General features: G+C 32.9%; 1 protein-coding gene across 15 annotated transcripts in view; it reads right to left on the reverse strand.

Moving 5' to 3' along the window:
* The window catches only part of ADGRL2 (adhesion G protein-coupled receptor L2), a 271,291-nt gene that overhangs the window by 68,412 nt on the left and 190,545 nt on the right, over window positions 1-12,334 (reverse strand). For all 15 annotated transcript variants that reach the window (XM_033416623.2, XM_049709707.1, XM_049709710.1 and 12 more), the window contains one exon: window positions 12,112-12,325. In XM_033416623.2, the coding sequence (XP_033272514.1) occupies window positions 12,112-12,325 (214 nt within the window). The remainder of the gene's footprint in view (window positions 1-12,111; window positions 12,326-12,334) is intronic.

The following is a 12,334-nucleotide window of genomic DNA, read 5'->3' on the forward strand; positions in this document are numbered from 1 at the left end:
AGGACTGCGTCATAAGATAATTTAATGTATGGAATAAAATTACCAAATTTTAAAATGTCCTAGAAAATTCAGCATTCATTCTCTTTCCTCCTATTGCTGTATTGTTTTAGAAAGTTCTAAGAGTAATAATAAAAAAAGGTTTTGACTTACTAAGACTTTTTGATTATAAATGTTATAGAAATTTACTGAAATCATTACTTACTAATCATTAATGATTACTACGAAATCATCACACAGTAATTTAAAAATAATATTTTTCTCCACATAAAGGTTTTAATAGGAGCGGGAGGTGAGGGTGAAGGAAACTTCCCAAACTGGGGAATTGGGAGAGTGGGAAGAAAGTATAAAAGTAAAGCTCATTAGTATAATTTCTTGAAAGTTTGTTTAAAAATCATGTAGTTTAAAAACTCCCTTAGTTTAGTCTATATTATAATAGTAAGGTTTTAAACCAAGCATTTATTTAACATAAACTGTGAAAATGGGTTTTTCTATCTCAGCTCTTTTACTGAATGAATAAATATTTTGTTATCTACTTAATTAAATAAATTAATAAATTGATTTTTTAATTTTTCACTCTTTCTTCTCTGAAACCCTAAATTTTTGGAGATTAAAGATAAAGGAGACAAAATGAGATAAAATTAAAAAGATACAAAGAAATATCCTAAAATGTACATATCAACCTAAGACTGTCTAGTGGAACACTGTGCCAATTTCAAGAAACTAACTTTCAAGAATTAGTTTAGTTAGTTTCTAAATTTCAAGAAACTAACACATTATAAATAAAAATAACAGGGGTGGATTCAAGTTTTGTAAGGTCTACAGCTTATGATACTTAGGGGTACCAATTTAAGGAAAAAATAGAAAAGAATTACAAGTAGAAAATGAGGTACCAAAGTGAATACTTATTTAGGAAAAAAAAAAAGGAAAAAAAAGGAAAACACAACAAACAACACAAATTTTCAGAAAGCCTAAAAGTATCACAAGTTACAAAACCCAGAAAACTAAAAAACATTTTAATAACTTAATTGCCTCCCATTCCTTTACAATTCTTTCCTTAATAATTTTGTCACCATATATCTTAGGATTGTCTCTTCACAATTTCATAGTGTCACTTTCTATAATTTTGCTTTTCCTCCTAAACAGCTGATCAAAATTTATTTTTCATTATTGATGGTTTGGATACTTTAGGCATGTCACATACTTTAGCACAATGTCACAGGACTCATGTGCATTGAAGTGCTACAGCCTGTGCTCCACAAACGCAGGTATTCTGATACATTCTATTTGATATGATACTCATTAAAAGGGGAGAACAGTATGGGCCATTTACAATTGTAAGTACTACCTTTGGATATGTTCTCTGTGTACTACTGTATATAATCCACCAAGAATATACAGGAGAGAACTTCTGTTTTGATTAGTTATCTATAAGAACCCTTTAATGACTGAAAGAATTTTCCAGCCTAGCTTCTGGTTCCACATATTCCAAACATTATTTCTCCACCACTGACCACATATCTCAGGTGCCATGGGACACTTTTAAACTGTAATAGGACATCCGGCCTTGCATATTTACGTCACAATCAGTAAGGCAGTATAATGAGTAACAGGAGTACTTCTAGAGGCCAGTTCTTCACCAGAATAGCTAACAATAACTAAACTGTACATGAGTATCTACAAACCACATAAAAATACCCCCACTAAACTCAAACTGAATTTATCACCAACTGAACCTCCACTTAACAGAATCCCCAAATGCTCTTAGCTACCCCTAAGCGGCCATAAATGAGAGGAATTGTAACAGAGAAGTCAGAGAATGAAATCAAAACCTTAAAAGATTGTGTTTAAATATCATACTTCAGCAAATTTTACAAAAACATGACCCTGTGAGCCCACTGCTAGGGGCCCTGAGAATGCCTTGGAAGAGGCCTGTGCAAGCAAAAGGCTCTGACATTAAAGATTCATTACTAGCTTCAGGAGAAACCCACCTTTAGAAACAGTACCTTTTTCACAAATTACAGTTGAATTCATTAAAAATGACAGACCTATAGTCTGAAAAACAGAAAATTGTCTTGAGATTGACAACTTATACAGAGCGACTCTCATTTCAGACATTATCTTCAAGGCCGTGGGGCATTCTAAAACCACGTCTTTATTGGTTGCATATGACAAGCGAAGAAATATTGGGAGAACTGCAACACATATTAGCTACACGATACACTTGATTGGTTTATATGAAATAAATATTAAGATTACAGAGTTGCTCACTTCTTTATATTTCTTCAAAACTAGACTTTTCCTAGAACCATCTGAGAGATGTTAGCTCTCATCCTAATTGTGGAATAGCAAACAGCACTAAAAACTGTAACTAAATTGCTATAAGACATTTAAAGAAAATAGTAAGTAAAAAGAATAAGTCTCTAAAATCTGCAAGACATAAATATTAGTAAAATGCTATCAGAAATCTAATTACTCACAATAATTTTTCTTAGGCAATATACAAAGTAGATATCCATACTGGTGTTTTCTGTTATTGCTGTTGTTGTTAATATAGTATAGGTGTGCAATCTCATTATATAATATATGGAAAAATTAATAGGGCCATAATAAATGACAGTTTAAGCTGTTTTTAAGCAATTGATATCAAATCTTTTTCTCTCTTCATTTAATAAAATTAGTCAATAGAGTATATTATGAATGATACCGACTCACAATTTCTATCCCGTTTTTGATGTGGCAAAGTCAAGCAGCTAAACTGCTAGTAAGAAAATAAAACAAGGATTTATAGTAAACCGACAATTAAAAATATTTTCTCCACCAAATAACATATAAGCATTTTTTTTTACTTAATTAGAAATCTCAGTAAAATAAAAAGGATAATGAGAATGGAAAATTCTCAACTTTACTCAAAATTATATTTTGCTATTATTATGACATAATAAAATAATAAACAGCATATTTTCAGACAGTGGAATTATTCCAAAGCTTCAATGAATACATAAATTTATTTCCTGGTAATAAAAATGCCTATATGAACTGCATAAGATAAATAATTCCAAATTCTTTAGGTGAACTTACAATTCATAATTTGTTTTAATTTTTTATACTGGTAGAAAATATGCTTTATACTATAGCTCAGTAGCATTTATCTATGAGTTTTTCGTAAGAGGAGAAAACAGAAGAAAAAGCCATATCCAAAGGAAAAATAGTGGCAATGTCTTGATTTGAAACTCTAAAATAAAATTCTATTTCTATTCTCTACAACTGTGATTAAACAACTATATTTATTTGTTCCAAGTATAACTCTTTTTAAAAGGATGCTTGTAAGTATTATTTATATACTGACGCTAGTAGTATTGACTTCAGAAAGCAGATACACACTAAAAAGAAATCATACTTAGGTACAAAACAAAGTACTCAAATGAGTATTTGAAAATAGTCTTATGTAAACAGATTTAGCGTGCTTTCATCTAGTTATTTAACATTTGATTGTCCAATACATTGTAGTAATATAATGCTGAATTAGACCTGGTTTCTGTCACTTAATAAATTGATTTGTTTAAATTTACTTTGTAAATAGAAACTCATGTTTAGTGTGTAGCAGAGAATGTTCTAAGAGAGTAAAAATCTACAAGGTATATGACAATACATGTACTACTGAAATACCACTGTCATCTCATCCATAACACTCACCTCTCAAATGAGAAAGCTGGCATAAGTGATAACTGAGACTATGAAGATTATTATAACATTAAAATTCAAATGGATATTCATATTCACTTTTATTTATTCTCCTCTCTTTAGTTTCAAAAATAAAAACCACTTCTAATCATAAAAACACCAGAGTTTAAATATGTCTTTACTTTTAAAAAGTATAGTCCCTATCTCTCATCTGACAGTAGCTGTCCAAAAATAAAATCAAATTCAAACTTTCATGGTATTATTTAAGGCTCTTAATTTCACTGAATAATCCTTAGGAAATATAGTGTCCTTAGGGAAAATGGTTCTGGCTTCCTTGACCACCAGTACACAAAGGTAAAACCCACATATTAAGCACCAGTAAAACCAGCAGGTCACACTTGTACTCTCAGTGTTCATTATCCAGCAGAATTATTTTACTAATTTTCATCTTAAAAGGAGAAACAGAGGACCCTGTAAGGCAGAATCTCTGATGTGACTGTTTCTTTCTTCCACATTTGAAAAGGAGGGTCATAAGGGATATTGAGATGATTTGCCTTCTAAGCCATTTTATAATTTATTAGTCTTTCTTACACACTAAATGTGAATGTTTAATATGGTTCATGTTTATTACTGCCAATAGTCTTTCCTTTCTATAATGCGTGCTTTGGTTTAAACGCCTATCAGTAAGTGACATGCAAAGTATGTGCTCAATTAGATATACCAATTAGAGCTTTAATTGTTATTTATTACTGTACTAAGGTTCAAGAGTTTGTGCTAGTAACCTCCCAATCCTTGGCCAAAGAGAGGTGCTTGTAATTCCAGTTAGCTGTCTTAAAACAACTCAGCCAAGAGTGAAAGAATTAGTGCAAATCCATCACCCAAAAGGAAATAACCTAAATACATCTCAGAGATGATGAGTTAGCAGCATCTGAGTTATTTATTTTTGCCCAGATGCATGTTTTCTTAATGGACAAATGGTTGATAAACCTGACACCACAGATAGATAAAAGCACTTGGGATAAACAGCATAAAGGTAAGGCTGCAGTTTCTCAGAAATGGCAGGCTTAGACCCTATGAGAATGAATAGGTACACTGAATAAATACTAGGCAAGAGAAGGGTACCCCTTGACTGGCAACTATTGATAATAACGCAAGAATAAAATATGTATAACCCTAAAATATTACAAAACATCAAATTAGATGATGGAACAGATTTAGCTAACTTTTCCCTCTAAAAAAATGTGATTAATAAGGAAGGGATGTGAATATCTTAGAAAGATGAGTTTTAAGTTTATTGATACCTATAAAGAGGTCAGGGAACAAAAAAATAACTAAGTAAAACTTCTTTTGGGCTTCCCTGGTGGCACAGTGGTTGAGAGTCCGCCTGCCGATGCAGGGGACACGGGTTCGTGCCCCGGTCCGGGAAAATCCCACATGCCGCGGAGCTGCTAGGCCCGTGAACCATGGCCGCTGAGCCTGCGCGTCTGGAGCCTGTGCTCTGCAACGGGAGAGGCCACAACAGTGAGAGGCCCGCGTACCCCCCAAAAAAAACAAAAAAAAAACCTCTTTTATATCGCTCTGACTAGGATACAAAGTTTCTTTATGAAGACTGAATCATCAATATAAAAGTCGAAAGGGTTGTATGTCAAGGAGAGTATGCCCACACAGAAATCTGTAATCATGAAGTTTGTCAGAGAACACTGGCAGAACTGTGACTACATTTTAATGGATTTTCTTGGTTAAATTCTGAGAATCTTCGAACATGCATCAGTTGTCATATGAAGGTTTTGTGTGGATGTGTGCATGTATTTAAGTATCTCCCTTCTTTAAATATTTTACACACACTTAGTATCTATCAGTATACTTGAAAATAACAGAAGTATATATACAAAACTAGATAACAGAATTTTTAAAGAATAATTATTAAATATTATTTAAGAATCAATTTTCATGCAACTAGGATATTAATTAATGAGGTTTCAGGTATAGAGGATTTGAGGTTTCAGCCTCTGTGGCAAATAAATTACCTTCTTAAAGGTTCACAAAGTAAAAAGAAGGATATCGTGTTGCCATTCCTTCTCAAAGATACTTTAAAAATAAGTGAGGAGAATATACATGCTGCAATGTGGATGAAGTGTTTTGACTGCAATGACAGTTGATTCTCCAAGTGAAACGAGAGAGAGCTATACTATGATGAGTCCCAAATTCCTCGGCAGTTCCAAAAATCTGTTATTCAATAACTCTCTTAAAATAGAAGCAATGGCCTATGGTTTTTCCTGCCCATAAAGAGTCCTTATGAGAGTTATATGCCTTGCTTCGTAGCAAGAAGGGAGGTGAAGAAGCCAATGCACTCCTTTTTCCAGTCTCACTCTATAACCTACTGTAATGTAGAGAATGACGGAACAGAAAAAAGCAATGCATATATGTATAAAATAACACATTTCTTCAAATCCTCAGGCACACAAGAAATTATCACCACTTGAATTGCTGTTGGGTTAACACTGTTAAATAAAATGTAATTATTATACTTGAAGATAATAAGTTGGGACACTGATAGGTTTAGAAAAGGAAAATTCAAGGATAGAGAAGTTATTGAATGGGGTATAGGATGGGAATAGATTAATCTGGTCCCTACTCTGTGCTTATGTCCATCATCCCAACCTTTGTGGACAAGATCTAGGCTCTGAAATAAGTTTTGGCTCTTACTTAGCTTAATTTAATTAAATTGTTCCCATGTTCTAGAAGCTAGATTTTTTTCCCCTTAAGTTAAAAAAAATCTCTGAATTGTACTCCTACTTCATAAATCTAGACTATGTATTTATTCCTTGCCTGGATGACTGTGCCTAGGGTGGTATCTAATTCATATGGCCTATGCAAGGCTGAATGCTATTTTCGTAACTTCTATCCTGAAACTCTCCTCTCCTGAAAAATCCTAATGCGTTCTTTTATTTGAGCTAAATAGAATAAAAATCTTCAGCAGCAGTGAGAAAAAAGTGAATCTCTTTTATACTTTACTGTTGGCTTATGAGACACTACCCTCCTGTTCTTGTTCTGATTTCCTTGATGGTAACTTTACCTCTGCCCCTTAAATGCAGGTGTTCTCTAGAGCTTTTCGCACGCTCAAACCACATAACTTCTGTAGGTAATATTATCTGTTCACCTGTAACTACCAAGTATATGTTTATGTTTGCTTCATCTGTATGTTCTTCTTTCAACACTCTTGTGAGTGCCAGATCTGTAAAAACAACTGTTTGCTGAACTATTTATTTATATTCCACCATGTTTCCCAAATAACTTAAAGGAACTTAAATCGGTAGTTTAACAACCAAAAATATACTGTATTTTATTTAATAAGTAACCTACTGTAGTTGTGCTATGAGGTTCTAGCCAGTTGGTATCCATAAGTGGGCTAAAAAAATTGGCTAAAATCTTTGAAGGAATCAGCTAGTTCCCTAAGTCTAGGACACTATTTTACTTTCCTTGGGCAATTTCAACACACACAAAAAGGGCCTATCTTTGAATCAATTACACAAAATATACCTTTCCTACTGCAGGGAAAAAACTGAGGCATGTATTCTTATCATCTTCTTGAGAGCAGCACATATTACTTTTAGAACCTCTTTGCACTGACAGAGGTACACTGATGTACATCTGATAGTATGAGTTAAGACTGAAAAACTGGACCTACCTACGCCCATTAACCTTACATTTAATGTTTTTTTAAAACCCAGTAAACATTTACATACTTTCTTACTTTCAGATCTCTTGGCTGGAGTGCTAATAAAAAAAGAAAAACCTAAGGACAATTACGAAGCATAATCTAAGGCACCAAACCACCTTGATGAGAACTGGCAAGTTCTTAGAGTGAATAAATGAACAAAGGGACAGTTATAAGCAATACCAGAAGAGGATCTCAGGTACAATTTAGCACATCACTTTTACTAGATTGTACCCAATGCTACAAAGAAACAGTATTGTTAGCAAAATTCTAATTTACTTATTCATCAAATACTTCAGAGTAGTAATAAGAGGTGTTTTTTTTTCTTTGCTTTAATGAATTCAAAGTGTTGAAACTGTTTCATATTTAAGTTACCCCACTACAATTATCTTCAAAGAGTGCTAAAAAAATTATCTCTAATGGTGATCATTTTATAGAGTATTAAAACACGTATCATTTTAGGAAGGAGTTTCATTTCTCACTTTTTAGGATGAGCCATTCAGTGTACTTAAAAGACAAGTAGAATCAGTTAGTAATAGAGTCTTGGTTTCATACCTTTAAGTGAGCAGAAAATAGAGAATAAATAACAATTATTGACACTTTTACTACCACCACAGTCAAGAATTACAAGTGTGTTTATTTACTTGACTCTCAACTGATGAAGTGATGACAGTGGGGGGGGGGGGCGCGTAGAAAAGCCTTGAATTATAATATAAACATATTTTATGGTATTGAAATTTCTGTGCCTATATCCATTATTATATGTAGAAAACAGGGAGTTTCAAATTTAATAGAAAAATATCTAGTGCTTTTATTTAATTTTTCCAAAGAGAAATCTCCTACATTAAAGAAAAGAAGTCTGATTTTCTACATTATTAACACATTTTTCTGATGATTATAAATGGAAAAATTTGTCAAATTATTAGGAGTTTGGTGAAAATAACTCTTACTTTATTTGTAAATACTGAAAGAGTATCTTTAAATTTAAAAAATAGGGACAAGTATTCTACACATTCAATAGTTATTCTGTAATAATTCAGCTGCAAAAATATTGTCTATCTAATTTCCTTACAGCTATTTCAAACTATGTAATAGTCAAATATGGTGGACTTCCTTTAGGGTTTATAATCTGACATACACAGAATGGAGTACTTATAAATTACCACTATGAAACTCATTTTTAAGTCATCTTAACATCGTCTTCCTTGTCAATAAAGTGTTCATGTTTAAATTGTCATTGTGTTGATTAAATAATAATAAGCCACTAGTATAATACAACAATATAAAAATGGAGTTTCTACAGGCAGTTTTGGAACTAACCCCTTATTTTCCCTAACACACTGTAAATTGTTCAGAGATTTTGATAGCAAGGAAATTACAGTATGCTTTCACAGAATTTAAATACCCCAAACTCTAGTTCCTTTAAAATGTATTATCAAAAATGTAGCCCTGCTTTTATAACATAATGAAACAATGAAAATAACTTGCCATCTTATCTTGTACATTTCCTATACTATGCAATTACATTTATATTAACAAGTATGATAAGGCTTATGTGTTGTGCTAGATATTTAACCATGTATTTAAATGTATAACCCCACAAACAAAAGTAAGTTACCTAAAAAGCACAATTCCTCAGGGCCAGCTCTTTTCAAATTCTCTTTGTACTAACTCTCACTGCTTTTTTGCCTGTCAGTCTAATAAAAACAGGTAATTGTACATAATCATTTTTCACTTCCTATTTCTCTCTGGCTTAGTTCTAGATGCTCATGTGATATCACTACCACTGAACAGTCGGATCAACATATTAAGAATGAATAAATGGTCAATTATCAGGGATTACCTTTATTGTCTGCCTGCTATAGGCAGTTCTCAATTTTTTAAATACTATGGGCAAATTGTTCTATTACAATTTTATTGGAGCACAGAATCCATTCTTCTAAAGAAGGTATACTATCCTACGTAGTTTGTTTCACAAGCCAGATTTCAAATCCTACATAGTCCATAAAGGACTTTTGTTTTTTAAAAAAAAACAAAATACAAAACAAAACAAAAAAACACAAAAAAACTTTATCCAGTGCCATTTGTGCAAATAAGATTTTACCTTAATTTTTTAATAACCACCCTTTAAAAACTAAAAATAAAAGCATTTTGATGGAAATCTTTCAAAAGTATTATATATGTCCTCTTGTTTATTAAAATTATCTTGATCAGTATCAACATTAACAAAAAACTTACTATAATCTGCTATCAATAAAAATATGCTAATACCTATTCTGTTTGAAATTAGAGATTTAACAGCAATTTGTACCCACACTCTTATAGACTGGATTTTTTAAAAAGTTTTTCCATTATTTCCTTAATCGCTCTTATCACCTTTAGATGATTTCACTGTGCCTACACTGATCAGACCTCAGTCTAGAAAATTTCCTGCTCTACTTTAAGGTAGACTAGCATACAAGCTACAAAACTGGACAGAGGACTGTTTTCAGTGGGGGAAAAGAGGCAAGAGGAGAGGGAGTAAGCTTTGAATAGAAAGATAAAGGGTTTTCCCAGTAAACAAAATACAAAATCAACATTGTATAACTCTGTGAAACTTGTGTTCCTTCAGAGTCTCTATGTTCCAAATAACTGGGATTGCTGGATATTACTTTCAATCATAACGAACACAATTTTAATACCTTACATATAAGAAAACTCTAATTAAGATGCCAAGAGTACCAAAATTTGCGGAAAAAAAAAAAAAAAAGATGCCAAGAATTAGGTGCTCTGTGTTAAGGCAGAGGAAAGTCCATACCCATTGTCAGCAGTTTTCTGTATTCCATTTACTTGTAGAAACACAACTGTCCAGTTAAGAGATATCATTCATATATTTTATAGTTTATAACACACTTTCCAACACAACATTTTTAAAACAGAAAATTAACCAAAATTGGTATATTACCCAAATAACTTTCTATCTTCCTTCCTTCCTTCCTTCCTTCACCCCCCCTTCCTCCCTTCCTTCCTATTATCTATATATGAAGAAAAAAAGAGAGAATGAGCCCTATATGTTTTAACTTTCTTAATCTGTTGTTTTTATTTTGTTTGTTTTTCTAAAACTGAAGATCAATAGAAGACAAGCCACAGATTGAGAGGAAATATTTGCAAAAGACATATCTGATAAAGGACTGTTATCCAAAATATATTTTAAAAAACTCTTGAAGGGAATTCCCTGGCAGTCCAGTGGTTGGGATTATGCACTTCCACTGCAGGGAGCACAGGTTCGATCCCTGGTCAGGGAACTGGGATCCTGCAAGCCATGCAGCGTGGTCAAAAAAATAAAAATAAAAATAAAAAACTCTTAAAGCTAAACAATAAGAAAACAACCCAATTACAAAAGGGGGCAAAAGACCAGAACAGACACCTCATCAATAAAGATACACAAATGGCAAGTAAGTATATTAAGAGGTGTTCAACATGATATGTCATTGGGGAATTGTAAATTAAAACAATGAGATATCACTATACACCTATTAGACTACCCAAAATGTAAAACACTGACAATACTAAATGCTGGTAAGGTGTGGAGCAACAGTAACTCTCATTCATTGCCAGTGGGAATGCAAAATGGTACAGTCACTTTGGAAGACAGTTTGGCAGTTTCTTACAAAACTAAACACACTCTTACCATATGATCCAACAAATCACGCTCCTTGGTAGTTGCCCAAATGAACTGAAAACTTATGTTCACACAAAAACCTGAACAGATGTTCACAGCAGCTTTATTCATAATTGCCAAAATTTGGAAGCAATCAAGAAATCCTTCAGTAGGTGAATGGATAAACTGTGGTACATCCAGACTATGGAATATTATTTAACACTAAAAATAAATGAGCTATTAAGCCATGAAAAGACATTTACTAAGTGAAAGAAAGCAATCTGAAAAGGTTACATTCTGTAGGATTACAACTGTGTGACATTCCAGAAGAGGCAAAACTGTAAGAAAATAAAAAGATCAGTGGTTGCCAGGGGTTAGATGGAGGGAGGAATGAGTAGGTGGAACACAAAGGATTTTTAGGTCAGTGAAACTATTCTGTATATTACAATGGTGAATAAGTGTCATTATAAATCTGTCAAAACCCACAGAATGTACAACAACAAGAGTAAACCCTAACGCAAACTGAGAACTTCGGGGGATAATAATGTGTCAATGTGAGGTCATCTACTATAACGAATGTACCACCATGGTAGGGGATGTCAGGATGTCAATGGTTAGGGAAGTCTTGCACGTGTGGAGATGGAGTATGATAATTCTGTGTACATTCTGCTCATTTTTGCTGAAAAAATAAAGTTTACTAATTTAAAAAAATTAAGGAACAATTATTGCCAAAGACCCAGACATTTAAAACATTCTTGATATTATAAAATATTTCAAAATTTTGAAGGCTTAAAAAACAAGATTACACTTCAATTACTTTTATTCTATGATGTATAAAAAAACCTGTAATACATATTCCTTCTGATACGTCAATCTATATAAAAATGATACAGAGATTTAAGTGTTGTTGAAATATTATAAAGTAGAAGTCAACATTAGTAGGTAAAACCCTAACTCACTTTAATGAATAGGCTGAGATATGCACTGTATCTATCCAGTCTGGAGTTATGATAATACTTTTACGAATTTGGATGTAGTAACTAAAATGGGATAATAACACGTGAACATTTACCTTTGAGTCATAATTTTGAAGGCATCTGGGAGGTAGCAGTCTGTATTCTCCATCTGAAATGGGTCAGCATCACAAATCTTGTCGTCTGTCCGACCATAGTTAGCGCTCTCAATCATGATGACATCACTGCCGGGACATCGTAGATCTATAGAATAACCTTCACAGGATAATTCTCTACGAACTAACCCAAATGGTAAAGCTGCTCTGCTGAAACCTTAAAAAA

Source organism: Orcinus orca, chromosome 1 (genome assembly GCF_937001465.1).
Source record: "Orcinus orca chromosome 1, mOrcOrc1.1, whole genome shotgun sequence".
NCBI classification, from domain to species: domain Eukaryota; kingdom Metazoa; phylum Chordata; class Mammalia; order Artiodactyla; family Delphinidae; genus Orcinus; species Orcinus orca.